The sequence below is a fragment of the Poecilia mexicana genome, unplaced genomic scaffold (assembly GCF_051168715.1).
Source record: "Poecilia mexicana isolate PSO_F unplaced genomic scaffold, ASM5116871v1 scaffold_8, whole genome shotgun sequence".
NCBI lineage: Eukaryota > Metazoa > Chordata > Actinopteri > Cyprinodontiformes > Poeciliidae > Poecilia > Poecilia mexicana.
In genome coordinates, this window is record NW_028263377.1 from 28,330,531 (window position 1) to 28,349,881 (window position 19,351).

The 19,351-nt window shown below is 41.0% G+C and overlaps 1 protein-coding gene and 1 long non-coding RNA gene across 3 annotated transcripts; one reads left to right on the forward strand and one right to left on the reverse strand.

Annotated features, from left to right (window-relative positions):
- Positions 1-8,998: 8,998 nt before the first annotated feature.
- On the reverse strand, positions 8,999-9,605 carry LOC148158186 (uncharacterized). Its single transcript, XR_015763986.1, has 2 exons — positions 9,245-9,605; positions 8,999-9,112 (listed from the first exon to the last, which is right to left on the reverse strand). It is a non-coding gene; the product is annotated as an uncharacterized LOC148158186 (long non-coding RNA).
- A 2,547-nt stretch (positions 9,606-12,152) lies between these two features.
- On the forward strand, positions 12,153-15,650 carry jmjd8 (jumonji domain containing 8). Of its 2 annotated transcripts, XM_014979100.2 has the most exons (9): positions 12,153-12,286; positions 12,360-12,455; positions 13,402-13,450; positions 13,519-13,615; positions 13,685-13,753; positions 13,823-13,942; positions 14,286-14,353; positions 15,095-15,229; positions 15,311-15,650. In XM_014979100.2, the coding sequence occupies exons 1-9, from the start codon at positions 12,216-12,218 to the stop codon at positions 15,389-15,391; spliced, it is 786 nt and encodes a 261-aa protein (XP_014834586.2). In that variant the 5' UTR covers positions 12,153-12,215; the 3' UTR covers positions 15,392-15,650. The 2 variants fall into 2 exon arrangements, with proteins under 2 accessions (XP_014834586.2, XP_087863998.1); XM_088007872.1 differs by lacking the exon at positions 13,823-13,942.
- The last annotated feature ends 3,701 nt before the right edge of the window (positions 15,651-19,351 follow it).

Below are 19,351 nucleotides of genomic sequence, written 5' to 3' on the forward strand. Positions count from 1 at the left end.
CGTTTGCGGATGTTGGAACACTGAGCTACTAGTTGTTTGGCAGTCATTGTAGACTGTGGGTGTCGAAGTAACCATTCCACCCTCAGTCTTTGCATGTAACCCCTCTGACTAGGGTTACTTGAGTAGTAGCATTCCAACAGATCCATGTTTTCGTCTCTCGCCCATTTCCGTCTTGTTCCAGTAGCCCATTTTTCATCAAGGTGCTCTGGTTCCCCAGCACCTGACGCAGACCTTGTTTGGCCGGGTGACGTCTGAGCCGGCATGTCATGCTTATCAATGTCTCTCATGGTATGAGGTAGGCTATATAGCTCCAAGGGTCTTGCCTAGGGACCCACACTGCATAGCTCAATTGCACTGTTGTAACTTGCCCCAACCTGGATTCGAACCCCGGTCTCCCAGGTGGTAGACTGGTGTCTTACCCACTGAGCTATACAGTCAGCTATATATATATATATATATATATATATATATAAATTAAAATAAAAAAATTATATATATATATATATATATATATATATATATAAATTAAAATAAAAAAAATTATATATATATATATATATATATATATATATATATATAAATTAAAATAAAAAAAATTATATATATATATATATATATATATATATATATATATATATATATATATATATATATAAAAAAAAAAAAAAATTCCCCTCTCACCCTCCGTGGGTGGTCTCTTTCATCCTCTGAGCTCGGGTCCTCTACCAGAGGCCTGGGAGCTTGAGGTTCTCCTCCAGTATCTTGGCTGTGCCTAGAACTGCACATTTCTGGACTGAGATGTCTGATGTTGTTCCTGGGATCTGTTTGAGCCACTGCTCCAGTTTGGGGGTGACTGCCCCGAGGGCCCCGATGACCACAGGCACCACTGTGGTCTTCACCTTCCAGGCCTTCTCCAGTTCCTCTCTGAGGCCCTGGTATTTCTCCAGTTTCTCCTTTTTCCTGATGTTGTGGTCACTTGGTATTGCTACATCCACCACAACGGCTTTCCTCTGTTGTTTATCCACCACCACAATGTCCGGTTGGTTCGACATTACATTATATATATATATATATATATATATATATATATATATATATATATATATATATATATATATATATATATATATGTTTATATGTATAATATGTTTTTCAGCCGACTAGTCCAAAATCCAGTGAGATCCATCCATGCTGCAGTGAATCCGTCTCTCTTTATAGATTTCTCCCTCTTCTTCCTCACATCGTGTCTTTAGGAAACCTTCAAAACAAAAACGGAAGATTTAGGATGTATCTTACTTTGACAGAGTGAAAGAATATAAATAATAGTCTTTACCACCTGTGTAAACTTTACCGGTGAATGTTATAACACATAATATAAGTTGTATAATATGTGTTATATTGTTTCATTTCTTACGGAGCCCCCCAGGGGACATGGGGAATTTTTTTTCTTTTGCGTTCCCTCGCAATAATCTACTGATCAGTTCATGCGGCATAATTGATATTATAAGCCTTTTTTACGGTGGAAGCCGTACTTTCTGCTTTAATACAAGCTTATAAGGTTTTTCCATGGACTATTGAGTTATTATCGCGGGTCATCAGTCATCTGATTGTGTCTCTATTGTGTTCGTGTCTGAATGGTTTAAAGGGCTGCTTATTGTGCCGTTCCATCTGAGCCTTAACAGACATAAACATGCAGTAAATAAATCGATTTTCAATCAGTTTTTTGCACCAAAGCGTTAATAATAATAAACACGTTTTATTATTATAAAACACAGCAAACTAATGGTGGTAGACGGCCGCACTGGATTAACTCGGGGAATCTCATCTGTCCGTGTATCAATCAACTCCTAACCTCTTCTTTGTTCTGTCACAATTATCGATTTTTTAAATTTTTATTATGCTCCAAACTTTGCGAGGACTGACCCCCCAGCTCACCGCTGCCTCATACACACAGAGCCAGCAGCGTCACCTTCCCATTCATACTTCATGACAGTCACTCCCACATCGACACGCCCACCACCAGGTGTCAAAGCCGCTGCTCCTGTCATATCAATAATTACTTATTTCATTCATATTGCTCTTATAGAGCCTCAGTGAAAACGTGTTTATTATTATTAACGCTTTGGTGCAAAAAACTGATTGAAAATCGATTTATTTACTGCATGTTTATGTCTGTTAAGGCTCAGATGGAACGGCACTGAAAGCAGCGCTTTAAACCATTCAGACACGAACACAATAGAGACACAATCAGATGACTGATTACCCCGCGATAATAACTCAATAGTCCATGGAAAAACCTTATAAGCTTGTATTAAAGCAGAAAGTACGGCTTCCACCGTAAAAAAAGGCTTATAGTATCAATTATGCCGCAAGAACTGATCAGTAGATTATTGCGAGGGAACGCAAAAGTTTTGCGAGGGAACGCAAAAGAAAAAAAATTCCCCATGTCCCCTGGGGGGCTCCGTAATTTCTAATATAGGCCCTTGTGTCAGATAATCTAAGCCAATGTTAGAGAATAATTAATTTTTTTAGATTAACAGAATCTCAGTCAGCCTTCATAGCGGGGCTGAACCCGTATTACACCAAGCACTGTAGCTAATATTAGCTGGTATCTCGCCGGTGGACATAAATACAGTAAAGTAATATTCTAATCACAATATATACACAATAATATGTCCATCTTACTTGTGAAATGTTGTCTGTGGAGCCCTCACATCAATAATCCATCCATCCGAACAACAATATCCCTCAGTGCTGAGGCATCTTCTGCTGTTTTGATTGAGCAAAGTAGGAGGGTATACCGCTCCAAGATGGCCGCCGTATTTCCTGCGCCGGAGCGGTCCATGAGGCGTCTATGCTTATATTATGTCTATGATCATGCACCGCTCTTGCCTATTTTTTTTTTCAAAGAACTTTATTCAAATGAAATTAATATACATCAAAACAACATAATGAATTATACAACACAATACAACAGCCAGGGGTGATGAGATAAGAACATGCAAAGACGTACATATTGATTGTCCTTTGAGCCTTTTCATTTGTAGAGTCTGTTATTGATTTGATATATAGACCCATATCTTTAATGAAAAAAGAGAAACAAGGTGTTTTATTAGCAAATTTGCATTTATGAATATAAAATTTAGCAAAGAGTATTAGTAAGTTTATTATAAAGAAATGATTAGCATCCTTTCTATGAAATCTATAGAAACAAAATAAAACATTTTCCCAGCATAAGGAAAAATTCTTTAAAATATGGTCATTAATAAACCTGCTAAATTCTGACCAAAACCTTTGTGTAAAAGGGCAGAGCCAAAAGAGATGCGTCAAGGTTTCTGGATGACCCTCACAGGAACTGCAATTAGTGTTTATGTCGCTTTTATATTTTACCATATAGTGTTTAGCAGGGTAAATTTTATGGAGAACTTTAAATGACACTTCCTTCACCTTGTTTACAATGAAATATTTATGGGGGATCATCCAAACTGTTTTCCAGTGAATATCTGGGATATAACGGCTCCAGTAAAATGTTATGGCTGGACGAGAAACAATAAGTTCTTGGAACAACCTGCGTATTCTCTCATTGCTTTTCCTAAACTCCAGTGAAAACAGATTTTTCCCACAGATGATTCGGCTGGATCAGGGATACCAGGTGGAACAGACAGAGAATAATTAGTGTTTTTAAACATTAAGGTGCCCAAAGGTACAGCATTAACCACCATGGAGAATTCCTGGATACTAACTGGAAAATTATATATTGAGCAGAATTCATTGTAACTGATTAATCGTCCTTCTTTATTAATCAGCTGAGCCACCAGTGAAATTCCATTTTGAACCCAAGTTTCAAGATAGAGTGACCTATTTTTAAACAAAATGTCTCTGTTGTTCCAGATGAGGTATTTGTGAGGTGAGAAGTTTATAACTGAGCGTCCAGGCTAAGAGCACCTGCTTATGGAAAGATGAGAGTTTTACAGGAAGTTTCTCAACACTGTAATTACAATGTAAAATGAAGTTGAAGCCACCAAAGCGCGAGAAAATGTGTTCTGGTATAAGGTTCCAGATAGAGGCTGGATTCTTAAGGAAGTGTTTAGTTTTAAATGTGTTATTTAGGGTAGAGAAATCCAGAAAGTTAAGTCCACCTGATTCATAATTATTCATAATAACAGTTTTTTTGATATGATTTTTCCATATAACATTAAGAAGCATACGATCAATATCTCTACAGATTTTGTTGTCTAAATGTAAGGGGAGAGCAGCATAAGTCAGTCGGGATAATCCTTCAGCTTTAGAAATCAATACTCTTCCTCTTAGAGATAAATCCCTCTGAAGCCACTGGTTCAGTTTATTTTTGGTTTTCTGTATAATTGGTATTAAATTAGAGGAGCATCTTAACTTCTGGTCTTTAGAGATTAAGATTCCTAAATAAGAAACTTCTTGTTTAACAGGAATATTGCAAATATCATTAGCATGACAATCCTTAATCGGTAGCAATTCACATTTTTTTAAATGTAAAAATAAACCAGAGGCCTTGGAAAAAGAATTAATCACCTCTAAGGCCAGAGGATCTGGTTTGCATTCCTTAAAAATAGTGTGGTGTCATCAGCCAGCTGGCTGATTATGAGCTCTTTATTAGCTGTGCCGATTCCTTGTACGGCACTATTGGAGATATGAGTTGTAAGGATTTGAGAGCAAAGTAAGAATAAATATGGTGAAACGGGACATCCTTGACGAATGCCACGTTTTAGGTCAAATCTAGGGGTGGAGCCGTTTGGCAATTTAATAACACTACTGCTATTGGAGTATAATGTTTTGACTGCGTTACAAAAAAACGTCCAAAACCAAGTCTTTTTAAAGACTGAAAGATGAATTGATGTTCAATTGTGTCAAAGGCCTTATAGAAATCAAGGAAAAGAATAAAACTTTCATCAGGCACCAAGTATGAATAATCAAGTAAGTCTAGAACTAGTCTGATGTTGTCAGTGTCTGTTCCTCATAAAGCCTGATTGGGTCTCATCAATAACTGTGTCCAAAACCTCTTTAACTCTGTTAGTAAGTATTGAAGCCATAATCTTACAATCATTATTGAGTAGACTTATAGGTCTCCAATTATCAATACAGAGTGGGTCTTTGTTTGGTTTTGGAATGAGTGTTATTAGGCCTCGAGTCAGAGTGTTGTTCTCTATACTTTCTAGAAATACCTGTAGAGAAATGGAGCTTTATGATTAGAGAACGACTGATAAAACTCAGCAGATAAACCATCTGTGCCGGGGGATTTATTGGCCTTCAGTGCATTGATGCACTTAGAAATTTCCTCCACAGTTAATGGGCTGTCACAGTAGTTTTTATCTTCTACATCAATAGTTTGTAAATTTTTAATATTGTTAAGAAATGATGCTGAAATCTCTTTATTATATTTTGAGCTGCATAAATTAGAGTAAAATTTGGCACAAAAAGTTGCAATTTCTTTAGGATTGTTTGAGATAATGTCATTGATATTTAGTTGGTAAATAGTTTAATAATATTTTTCAAGCCTAAAAAAGTAAGCAGAATTTTGTTCTCCTTCTTCCAGCCATCGTTTCTGGATCTGATGAAGGCGCCTTCAGCCTTGTGTTTATACACGGCATCCAGTTTGTTCTGATTTTCTATTAAACTTAATTTATCTTCCTCTGAAACTTCTTCTGGGGATTTTAGGTAATAGGAGGTGATCTTGCTTGTGACTTCTTCCTCTTCAGCTTTCTTTAATTTAGAAATCTGACTTCCATAATGTCTCAAAAATTTGCCAATTTCAAATTTGAAAAGTTCCCAATTGTTGCAGAAAGACCCTTCCTTGTTAGCCTTATTCCAATAATATGTAATTAATTTATTAATATGAGCTTTAACTACTTCATGCTTTAGCAAGGAGTTATTTAGTTTCCAGTAAGCACATTTGTAAGGTGTATTATCTGGAGTGTAAATTTGGATGCTAATGCGATTAGCTCTATGATCAGTAAGAGGGGTGGCAAGTATGTTAACAGCGATATTGTCTTTATTAATACATTTGGAAATAAGCCAAAAATCTATCCGGGATTGTCTGGAACCTATTTTATTGCTCCATGTAAAGATTTTGTCATCTGGGAATTTTTCTCTCCATATATCTACAACATTAAATTTCTCCATCAAATTTTTTAAATTGGTACTGAATGAGGTCTGAATGAGGCCATCTGTCGATCGTATCGTCTAAGGCAATGTTAAAGTCCCCACCAATTAAAATGATTGAGTTTGGGTATTTGGAAAGCCAAAAAGTAAATCTGTCTTCTAATGATTCGAATAGTTCAGGGGTCCCCAAACTTTTTCTGCGAGGGCCACATAACTGTTCCCTTTTCTGGTCGGGGGCCGTTCTTAGTTATTCGAGAAAGAAACCTTAGAAAACTTTTGTTTGGGGGGGGGGGGGGGGGGCTGGATTACTGCCGACGACATATTCGTGTTTGTAGATAGATTTTTACCCAGAATGCAAATGGAAAAAAACCGTGAGCGAAACGGTGACTGGTACTGACTAGTATATATATTCCATTGAGGGAAACTAAGTTTCACATCTGCTCAAGAGCCCCCCCTGGTGGTTGGAGAAAAATCCACATATATATGAAAAACAACACTGAATGCTCTCTGGTATTGTTCAGGGGGCCGGACCAAATGAGGAGGCGGGCCGGATCCGGCCCGCGGGCCGTAGTTTGGGGACCCCTGGAATAGTTTGTTGTTTTCCGTTATATTATTATAACCGTATATATTAACTACAGTAAAGGTATTGTTAAGGCATTCAATTACTGAGCAGATGTAGTGACCTAGAGTGTCGCAATCAGTTTGTAATACAGATCCAGAAAAATTATTTTTAAGTGTGGCGACACCAGCGGAGCGCTCAGATCCGTGAGATAACCACATTTTATTTCCCCACTGGGATTTCCAGAAATTACCGTCAGAAGATGTAGAATGACTCTCTTGAAGAAAAAAAAACTGTTTTAAATTGTTTGGCAAATAAGAATAATGCTTTGCGTTTACCTGTTTGTCTCAACCCCCTGGCATTGAGAGATACAAATGAAACGGACAAAGTTATTTAGAAAGAATAACAAAGAATAAAGAACAAGATCTAAACTTTTAAAGATAAAGTTGTGTTCACAAAGACAGGGGATCGATAGCTGCACACTTTACGTAGTAAAGCTGTAAGAAGCCTGACTAAATATTTACAATACAAGAGAAACAAAGGAAATGTAGCACTTTGCTATCTATTTTGGTTTAACTATAGTATTTTAGGATCTTACAACAAGAACAAGGTAAGTCTTCATAACTAAGTTATATATTGACTAAAGGAGAATATATAATGTTAAAAAGGAACGAGAAGTGAAAGCAGAGTGTAGATCAAACTCAACGTGTAAATGAAAAGGTGAAATTATCATTTCTAAGGATTCGTTGAGTATGAAGGAGGGAAGACTTCTAATCCGCTGATAAAGCCACGACCTCCAACGAAGTAACCTGGTTTACCTTCCTTTCGGGCTTTGTCTATCAAGGGCCAAAGTTTATTGCGTCGTTCTCTGTCATCCTTGTTCAGGTCCTCAGTGAATCTCAGTTGGTTGTCCTTCAGGTACGAAGATGTCTTGGCTGCTTTCCATGTTGCATCCCTGAGGACTCTGGAGGTGAACTGAATGATGATCCCTCTAGGTTTGGCTCTTCCTGTACGTTTGGCTCCAAGACGGTGCACAGTGTCGATGGCATCGGGCAGCTTGGGTTTATGTTCTGGTAGAACTGACTGGCAGATTTCTATCACTTTTCTTCGTATGTCTTCTTTCTCTGTTTCTTCAGCTCCTTGTAGTTTGAGATTCCACCTCCTGGAATATCTTTCCAACTCAGCAAGCCTCTGCTGGTAGTTATCCACCCGACCTCCTTCTCTTGTAACTCTTTTTTCCAGGTTATTCACTTTCACCTTCACATCATTCATTTCAGCGCATATAAAGCCAATAGTCTTTTTGAGACCCTCAATCTTCAGCGTGTTCTCCTCCACCATGCTCTCTAGGTTGTCAGAACGGGCGTTTATCAGCGCAGACAGACTGGATATGATCTCATCTGTAGCAGAAGGCTCCGGGTTGCTGCGTTCATACATCACCTTCTTCGGTGCTGGCGATTTCAGAGGAGTAACAGGTAGGGCAGGAAAGTCGGCAATTTCCTCCTCATTCAATGTCAAAGTTAAGGGGGCAGCTGCGTAGTTGTGGCAGTTATCAAATGACGCGTTACCGGTTGTAGCGTTAGCCTCATTAGCCTCGTTAGCCGTCTCAGACACAAGCCTGGACTTGGATGTTTCTAGACCTCTTTTCGCTCCTTTCTGGTTCGGCATTCTGTTATAACTATTATGTATGTTGCTTGTAGAAAATCAATAGTGCTATTGTTCATATAGTCAGGGCTTTACCGCGTTTTATGAATTTTTGTGCAGATCTCGGTAGAGAGCGTCTCCCCACTCCGCCATCTTGAGCGTCACCGCTCTCGCCTATTGTCGCTGACGAGATTTAGGGCGGCCATCTTGGAGCGGTCCACCACTCCACTCAGCGTTATGTGTTTAGCAGCACAATGACGTATCAGCGCATTTAATGATCATAACACACTTTTTGTTACTGTAAACCATATTCAAACATCTATCAAAGCTACATTTAAAAACAATTGTATTTTTCAAGTGTTTTTAATACATAGTTCATCATATTTAAATATGCTTAGTGGCTATAACAATAGAATAGGAATGGAATATTCTGATATCGATGTATGAAGAGCATATTACAAAGCACCAAGGGCGTAGGTTTGGTCTAAGTTTTGGTGGGGACCTTGACCCCCCCCCCCCCCGCAGCACAGTGAAATGCCGAAGAGCACCGAACATTTTTGAGAAGGGGGGGGAAACCACATTGGCTTAATAACCCCTCCCCCCAACCATAACCATATCATACATCTTGTGTATACAACCAGATACAGTCATACTCAGCAGATCAGTTCAAGAACACTTTACTTTTTCCTTTACAAAATTCAGCAAACTTTACAAGTAAGATCAAAAGAAATATCCTCTGGATACTCCCTGGTCACTGGCACTCACACTGACAGCCTCCTATAGAGCAAACAAAGCGTAACCTGGTTTGTATTCACACTAGCTTAACTTAATTTAAGACTAACACTTCAAATGCCATATTTACTGAGATAATTTCACAGTATATTTCATATCTGAGAACTAACACCTCACCTGGAGCCCTGAAGCTCCAGCCACCTCTCCATCGTTCTGCTCTGCCCCTTGCTCTGCTGTCTGAGCATCCTATGTGAAAAAATATTACATAATTAACAGACCTATTCTACCTCACATTCAGTGCTGACCTTACTAAACACCGGACTTTACAACAAATGCGTTGCGTGATAGATATCTAACTTATGGGTCCACTCACTGTACTTACAGCCGACGTAGCGAAATAACTTCTAATGTCTGTCCTTTTCTTTTTTGGTGGCGACATGGTCTCGGAGACTCAGAAGGAGACGCGTGTGCCCAGCTAGCCGCCGCCTTTTGCAGCTAATCAAAGAACGTCCGACGATTCAACTGACTCCCCCCCCCCCCCCCCCCGACAGCACCGTTCCGACTCGGTCTCGGAGGCTCATAATAAATGTCAAACTAAGAAGCTTCCGTTCCGCGCACCGCCTGTTGCTGCTAATCAAAGATCGTAGATCCACGTTCTTTGAGCCAATATGGCAAAAATTGGTCGGGACTTTTTCATATCCCGTGAATATTGGTCGGGACATGTCCCTACCGTCCCTACCCAAACCTACGCCCATGCAAAGCACACAGCCGTTCATAGTTTATTTAATAAATTATTTAGTAATATCAATACATATTTATATAACTATACAAATACTAATAAATAAAGATTAATAATGGCACAAATAAATAATGATTAATAGTGAATTATATATATATATGTGTGTGTGTGTGTGTGTGTGTGTGTTTTTCAGCCGACTAGTCCAAAATCCAGTGAGATCCATCCATGCTGCAGTGAATCCGTCTCTCTTCATAGATTTCTCCCTCTTCTTCCTCACATCGTGTCTTTAGGAAACCTTCAAAACAAAAACAGAAGATTTAGGATGTATCTTACTTTTGACAGAGTGAAAGAATATAAATAATAGTCTTTACCACCTGTGTAAACTTTGCCGGTGAATGTTATAACTCATAATATAAGTTTTATAATATATGTTACATTGTTTAATCTCTTGTGTCAGATAATCTTAGCCAATGAATAATTAATTTCTTTAGATTAACAGAATCTCAGTCAGCCTTCATAGCGGGGCTGAACCCGTATTACACCAAGCACTGTAGCTAATATTAGCTGGTATCTCGCCGGTGGACATAAATACAGTAAAGTAATATTCTAATCACAATATATACACAATAATATGTCCATCTTACTTGTGAAATGTTGTCTGTGGAGCCCTCACATCAATAATCCATCGATCAGAACAACAATATCCCTCAGTGCTGAGGCATCTTCTGCTGTTTTGGTTGAGCAAAGTAGGGACCATAGACATCAATCCGTAGACCCCTCACTGAGCGCTGAGTCCTGCGTAACGGCGTCCGCCATCTTGTGTGTGGCAGCAGAGGATCGGAGCTCCTTCAGTCCTGTTCTGTGTGTTTCAACCGTTTTACGAAACAAACTGGATTCATTAGGATTACCTTCCCCAGGTAAGGATGAAAGATCAGAATTACTTTGGAGCCAGAAATTCGCTTCTAAACAACAGAGAAATATTTCCTATGTAGCTAAATTGGCCCGAAATAACCGCTGATTGTTAGCTTAGCAGCTAACGTTTTCATACTGTTTTCTAATGAGAGCTGATGAGAAACCGCTGCTAGAGGAGAAGTTCATTAGAAACCAGAGGATTTAGTGAGGAAAGGTCAGTCAGGATCAGAGCTGGAGCTGCTGCTCTTCAGTCTGTTTCCAGCTCAGCTTCTCCATGTCGGTATTTAGCTATAAAGATGCTACGAGTCAGAGCCCAACATGCTGAAAATGGCTTTTTATGAATGTGAAGGAAACATATATGTAGTTTCTATTTTGGATAATTTCTCTTTTATCCTTGGCTTCAGCCTGTGAACCAGGACGTCTCAGAAGTCATTGAGTTCTCCCAGTGTGACCAGCAGTGTCACAGCTGCTGCTGAGCTGTGACCATTCATACCTGATCATCATCACCTTGAGCCCCAGCTGCTGCTATATTTCTCTTTTATCCTCTTTTACTTGAGGTAAGATATTTTTAAATATCTTAGCTCAAGTAGTAACTTGAGCTAACTGCCCAGTAACTAACCTGTCTGTCTCTTCCTTCTGCCTAGTTGCCTCTCCTGTCCCCAATCCTGACCCCCACCACTGGTTTTGGACCTTCTGGCTTCGACCCCCTGTCTGTCTGACCCTGATTTGGATTCCCTGGAATCATTTCTATCAAAACTTATTTTTCATCACAAATGCTTATGTGTCTCTATACAGCTAGCTTTGCTAACATCATGTCAACGGAGCTTATCTTTCTTTGAGCTACTTTTCTAAGTGATGAAAAAAGTAAGACGTTGTCTCCACCGTCTGTGAAAGCGAAACGCTGCTGACTGAGCTGTGTCCATCGGATTTCTTATGATTTATGCAGCGCTATTCTATTAATGACCATTAGACCGACATCTTCTGCCGCTCAGAGGAAACCACTGCGCATGTCTCAGAGCCGCGAGCGAGTGAAAGGTGGGAAGAGTAACAAACACATAATTGGAAAGTCACGTTATTGCTTGGATTTTAATCGGTGCGTTTTGAATCCACTGAAACATGTTAGCAAATAAACTGGACAGTATGCTGTAAGTTTAATGATATTTCCACAGTTGCGGTCTTGACTGATCTTGAACTAAAATCCTAAGTCCTCAGAGCCCGAGTCCGAGACGAGACCACCAAAAATGCTCTCGAGACTGAGTACTACAATACTGACCTATGCCTCTTATCTATATTACTAAAAATATCTTTAATCCCTGTCGGAAGTTCGTTCAGAGTCCAGTTTATGAGCTCGAAAAACCCAGTTACCCTGGAACTGAGGGATTCTGGTTTTCTCCTGATGTCCATGAATGCGCCATGGGTCGAACTTATGTGACCCTTTGTGATTGGCTGCTAACGCGGAAGTTCATTAGCCGCGGCTACCTGCCGGTTAGAAGCTGGATGGGGTTCGGAGCGGTCCAGTTTGTGGCTGCGTGGCTGGTCTGGACCGCGGGAGCGGAGGACGGAGGATGGTGGGTCCATAGAACCGGGACGCCGGGCTCGGTTCGGGTCGACTCGCTAATAACGGCTCGCTGTATTGCGCAGGTCCCAGCCGGAAGGTTCCGGCCTGGAGGATGAAGGCGGCTGCTCCATCGAGGTTCTGGATGGGTCGGAACTTTCTCAGCAGCAGTTCCTGGAGAGGTAACCGAACCGAATGGAGAGGAATTGACCAATTAATTCATTAAAAATAAACCCTGGATTAAATAAAACTGGGAACATATATTTAAAAGTTAAAAATAAACAACAAAATTTACAAGTAAACAAGTAATTTGAAAAAAAGATGAATAAAAGAGAACTCATTTATTTTAAAATAATATAATGTAGTATTGTTTGTTCTCCTGTTTATTTATTAATAAAGTTTAAATTTTTTAGGACATTAAAGCAATAATCAGACAGACAAATTCAGATCACTGTAACTGTTTTTGCAGCCGCAACGTGTCACCGAACTGGAATGATATGGTTAATATACACTAATATTACACCGCTATTACAGCTTCAATCAGCATCTATTTACCAAGGTTTGACAAAAAAAGAGTATAATTAAGCTAAAATATCTTAAAGTATAGGGACAAAATAGCCACCAAACCACGTATTTTGTCCAGATTAACCGCCAAACAATGACTTGTTTATAATAACAACATTGCAGACGGCAAACTACAGCCATAAATATATTTACAAGCTGCTGTCATGTAAACTAAAAACATGAAGTGATACAGCAGCTCAATGAAAGCCAGGAATAAAATAAATGAAATAAAACTTACCGTAATCTGCAATAAAATAAAACACATGAAATGAAACTTCCATAGGTAGGATAAGAAATCTGCTGAGTCAGCAGATTGTGGGAGCATCGATGTGCGCCACAAGGTAGGACGGATTGATGGGCAGCACAGATAGTTGGGACACCTGATGCTACCGCTGAGGTCCAGATCTGGTTCCGATGCTTCATTAGAACCTTAATGCTAGATGCTAACTGAGCAGTTTGGGTTTTGCCTTCAGCAGAACCGAGCCGACCCGATTGATCCTGAGCTGGTTCTGTTAAAGTCTCCAGAACCCGGAGTCCAGATTGAGCCACTGGTTCTGTTCGCAGGTTCGCCTTCAGCCGACCCGTCATCATCAGAGGCGTGACCGACAACACGGTACCGAGAGGGGGTGATGATGACGATGATGATGAAGATCATATTTTTATCTGGCATTTCGTCCCCAGCGGTTCCAGGATCTGTGCTCCAGGTCCGGTTTACTGCAGCGGTACGGTTCCCTGACCGTCAGGCTGAGCACGGCCAACACCCACTCCTACAGGAAAGGTCAGAACCGAGTCTGAACCGGGCCGACCTCTGACCCCTGACCCTGGCTAACTCTCTCTCTCCTGTCAGTGGACGTCGCCTTCCAGGACTACGTGGATCGGCTGCTGAGGCCGCAGGACGCCGCCGCCCTGGGCAGCGGTGAGTCGGACCCGCCTGGTTCTGACCCGGTCCCAGTCCCGGTTCTGACCCGGTTCCTGTCCACTGCAGAGACACTGTACTTCTTTGGAGACAACAACCTGACGGAGTGGCAGAACCTTCTGGACCGGTACCAGGCGCCGCCATACTTCCTGCCGGGCCGCAGCGCCGCCTACAGCTTCGGCATTGCCGGTCAGTGGGACCAACCGGACCGGACCGGACCTGCTTCGGGCCGCAAACAGCCCACAAACTGCCTTTTGGACTCATCAGTCCATAACAAACGGTCCAAATCATCCTGAATCCGTCAGAACCATCAGCTCCTCTCCAGAACCTCCGGGGTTCTGTCCGATCTGCTGGATCAGAACCACTGGTCCATTACTGACAGCAGAACCGGATCAGAACCTTTAGTCTGAATCCGTTTTAATAAACAAGTAGTTTATGTTTTTATGTATTTTGTTCATTTATTTTATTTTAGTTTCTGGTCCAGAGGTTCTGATGAGGTTCTGATCAGAGCCGCTTCCTGTTTGGCCCACAGGTCCAGGAACTGGAGTCCCGTTCCACTGGCACGGACCGGGATTCTCTGAGGTCATCTATGGAAGGAAGGTAACAGAACCGGTTCTGGTTCTGACTGGGTTCTGGTTCCGGTTTGTCTCCTGAACCAGGCTTACATCAGAACCTGCCAGGTTGAGATGCAGGAAGAACCTCTCAGGTTCTACTGGGCAGCACTATACCTAGTCCAAAACGTTAGCATGAGTATGCTAACATTAGCATACTCATGTTCATGCTAACACTGAAATATTCTGTCAGAATCAGACAATGAACCAAACAGTGGAAACATGTGAGAAGCTTCTGTTCTGGGGCCAAATATCACTGGATTAGCCCTTAGCATTAGCCTTTAGCTGAAGCTAACTCTTCATGTTGCTATCTTAATGCCGAGCAGTGAAATCTTCTATCTGAGTGAGGACCCAACATGTGTGATGATTTTGTTCACAAAGTCTGAAAAAATATTAGCTACTGTTAGCATTAGCACACTGGTATGAGGTGTTAGCATGCTCATTAGTGTTATGCCAGCATTAGCATGTTAACACAACATAGTAGTAGTAGATCAATGCTAACCCATATCGTTAGCATTAAAGCTAAGCAGACTGATTTATTGCTTCTCATCTCAGTCTCGGTTAATGTTGCCATGGCAACCAGTCATCATTTCAACTGGAAACCAGGAGCTGTTCTATGAAAATCTACAAATTCATGACAACGATGACCCAGTCATTACACTTATCGTTTGATAAACATTTTCTGGACTGGATCAAGTAAAGTCCCGTTGTCGTTTCCTCGGCACCGCAGCGCTGGTTCCTCTACCCGCCGGACCGGGAGCCTCGTTTCCACCCGAACCGCACCACCCTGTCCTGGCTGACCGACACCTACCCCGACCTGCCGCAGGCCGAGGCACCGCTGGAGTGCACGGTCGGACCCGGAGAGGTCAGCTGGCCTCGGTTTATCCAAAAGTTTTCCTTCGGGGTTTTTCTGTCAGTGCTAACCGATTCCTCTCTGGTCCGTCAGGTTCTGTATTTTCCGGACCGCTGGTGGCACGCCACCCTCAACTTGGACACCAGTGTCTTCATCTCTACCTTCCTGGGCTGAGTGCCGGCAGGAAGGAAAACCTGACAGAAACCGGATTCAGGATTTACTCCAGGGATTCAAACTGACTTGTCCTGGAGAATTTATGCTTTTTCGGCTTTTAAAAATCTAATTAATGTTTACATTTAAAACCAGAAAATGGGAATGATTGATTCTGGAAAATAACATGTTTAAGAATTAAAGAAAACTTCAGCAGGTTGCTGATTTTTTTTTCTTTTCAGGTGAACAGGAAGTTAGAAATAAAAAAACTGAAAAAGTGAAACTGTTTACTGATTTTTGAGCCGGTGGAGCAAACAGCTCAAACTCAAAGATTAAACTCAGCATCAGATTGTTGCTATGGTAACAAAACAATCTAACTATAAATATTGTTCTTTGAACTTTTACAAAGTAAACTTACCAGCTCCTTAAAATCTTACATTTAAATGTTAAACAATTTAAAACATTTTAATTTATGCTGAAACCATTAAATCAAATTCAGCAGCATTGATAATCTCGATAAATAAATGTTACATTTATGTATCTGTGTTAAAATATCAGCATTTATGGCCCCTGAAGCCCTGGGGGCCCGATGGAGCCGCTGACTTAGTTTGGATTAGACAGAAGTGCAAATAATTGATATTAATTTTCATAGTATTTTTGTGATTTGTTGTTTTTAAGACTAGCTGTGGGTTTAATAGTTTCACTGCTGATGTTTTCTTGTAACATATAATATATGTAACATAAATAATTATATTCATCACCCACCTGTTCAACGCCATGCTGCCGGTGAGTCCCAGCAGAACCGGGGCGGGTCAGAACCTGGCTTGGTCAGGAGGTGCTGACCCAGCCCTCTGTCTACCCGGGTAATTACCCAGTAATAAAAATATTACTGGGTAATTACTGTTAAGAAAATAAATTTAGAATATGTTAGTTTTAAAACTTAACATGTCTTGATTGAAATAGCCTAATTATAGTTTTCAGATTAATAACTTACTCTGCCCTATTGACCTTTATTTTACCTGTAGTTACAGCAGATGGTTTGCTAAGATCTGTTGATCTGCCCTTTGTCTGTGTGGGAAAACAATCAGGAGAAGTTCCAGCTTTTCACACTGATCGGTGAAAAGCCATAAAACAGCAGGAGTTCAGGAGAGTCTCTGCTCTCACTTTGTTTAGACCAAGGGGACAAATGGCCTTTGAATTTGGAAACAAATTGCAGGGAGTTTCTAACTTTAGAGAGGGTCAGAGACAGCTCCTGGTTGGATGAACAAAGATACGCCTTATTTGAATAAATTAAAAGCCAAGAATACGCCTTTACTATAAAACTTTGTACACAGGAGTAACACATTAGATTTTGCTCTTGCAATTCTCCAAAGACGTATTTGCTTTTCTTCCTCTCTTTCTTTCTTTCTTCCTTTCTTTCTCTCTTTCTTTCTTTCTTTCTTTCTTTCTTTCTTTCTTTCTTTCTTTCTTTCTTTCTTTCTTTATTCTTTTCCATTCGTCTCAGGTAAATTAATGTATGTCTCTGTTGTTCTGCAGTTTCTGTTGTAATTTTATGCGTTGTCTTCTATTGGATTAAACTCTGCGATTCTATGACGTCACTCGTTGTTTTCTGTGTGGCTGCACGCGGCCCGCCGGGAGAACCTGGGATCCATAAGAAGAAGATTGAGCCAGAGAGTTTCTTAAGATATATTATAACCTAAAATCTTCAACATTACCCAGTAATATTTTTACATTTACTGACAACTAGGGCTGCCACTCTGATCCCGTAAAATACGGAATCGTTCCGTATTTAGCTGTTAAATGTTGCGTCCCGTATTGAACCGAAACGGGACGCGATTTGTTCCGGATTTCTATAAATGTCCGATAGACAGGCCTGTCACACACATTGTCACTAAGTGTAACAATAATGACCAAAATAAAACAGGAAATATTAAGGTCAGCTAAATTCTCGTGGCGGGAGCTAAAGGACCCCAGAATGCTACGGACCGTGTTGTCACGGTTGCCTAGAGACGGACACTACGCAGCCGCAGTGAGCTGCTGTCAACCCAGATCTTTTTAAAACGTCCTCGACCCGATTCTCCACCTCCTTAGAAGCAAAACCTCTCGTAAACATGCAGAAGTGAGAAGGAAAAGGCAAATCGAACCTGAAGAACCCGAAGAACCTGAAGAACCTAAAGAACCCGAAGAACCTAAAGAACCCGAAGAACCTAAAGAACCCGAAGAACCTGAAGAACCTAAAGAACCCGAAGAACCTAAAGAACCCGAAGAACCCGAAGAACCTAAAGAACCCGAAGAACCTAAAGAACCCGAAGAACCTAAAGAACCCGAAGAACCTGAAGAACCTAAAGAACCCAAAGAACCTGAAGAACCCGAAGAACCTAAAGAACCCGAAGAACCCGAAGAACCTGAAGAACCTAAAGAACCCGAAGAACCTGAAGAACCTAAAGAACCCGAAGAACCCAAAGAACCCGAAGAACCTAAAGAACCCGAAGAACCTAAAGAACCCGAAGAACCTGAAGAACCTAAAGAACCCGAAGAACCTAAAGAACCCGAAGAACCTGAAGAACCTAAAGAACCCGAAGAACCTAAAGAACCCGAAGAACCTAAAGAACCCGAAGAACCCGAAGAACCTAAAGAACCCGAAGAACCTGAAGAACCCGAAGAACCTGAACAACCTAAAGAACCCGAAGAACCTAAAGAACCCGAAGAACCTGAACAACCTAAAGAACCCGAAGAACCTAAAGAACCCGAAGAACCTAAAGAACCTAAAGAACCTGAAGAACCCGAAGAAGCCGAAGAACCCGAAGAAGCCGAAGAACCTAAAGAACCTAAAGAACCCGAAGAACCTAAAGAACCTGAAGAACCCGAAGAACCTAAGGAACCCGAAGAACCTAAAGAACCTAAAGAACCCGAAGAACCTAAAGAACCCGAAGAACCTAAAGAACCCGAAGAACCTAAAGAACCCGAAGAACCTAAAGAACCCGAAGAACCCGAAGAACCTAAAGAACCCGAAGAACCTAAAGAACCTGAAGAACCCGAAGAACCTAAAGAACCCGAAGAACCTAAAGAACCCGAAGAACCTAAAGAACCCGAAGAACCTAAAGAACCTGAAGATTCCGAAGAACCTAAAGAACCCGAAGAACCTAAAGAACCTGAAGAACCTAAAGAACCCGAAGAACCTAAAGAACCTGAAGAACCTAAAGAACCCGAAGAACCTAAAGAACCTGAAGAACCTAAAGAACCCGAAGAACCTAAAGAACCCGAAGAACCCGAAGAACCTGAAGAACCCGAAGAACCTAAAGAACCCGAAGAACCTGAAGAACCTGAAGAACCTAAAGAACCCGAAGAACCTAAAGAACCTGAAGATTCCGAAGAACCTAAAGAACCCGAAGAACCTAAAGAACCCGAAGAACCTAAAGAACCCGAAGAACCTGAAGAACCTGAAGAACCTAAAGAACCCGAAGAACCTAAAGAACCTGAAGATTCCGAAGAACCTAAAGAACCCGAAGAACCTAAAGAACCCGAAGAACCTGAAGAACCTGAAGAACCTGAAGAACCTAAAGAACCCGAAGAACCTAAAGAACCCGAAGAACCTAAAGAACCCGAAGAACCTAAAGAACCCGAAGAACCTGAAGAACCTGAAGAACCTAAAGAACCTGAAGATTCCGAAGAACCTAAAGAACCCGAAGAACCTAAAGAACCCGAAGAACCTAAAGAACCCGAAGAACCTGAAGAACCTGAAGAACCTAAAGAACCCGAAGAACCTAAAGAACCCGAAGAACCTAAAGAACCCGAAGAACCTAAAGAACCCGAAGAACCTAAAGAACCCGAAGAACCTGACATCAGTGACTCTTCGTCCCTGCATCATCTCCTGAGGCTGATATGGTGCAGAACATTTTGCTATGATTAAGTTTCTTATTGTGCTTTTAGTCGACTATACTGGTTTGATTATTTGCTTATTTAATGAATAATAATATCAGCCAA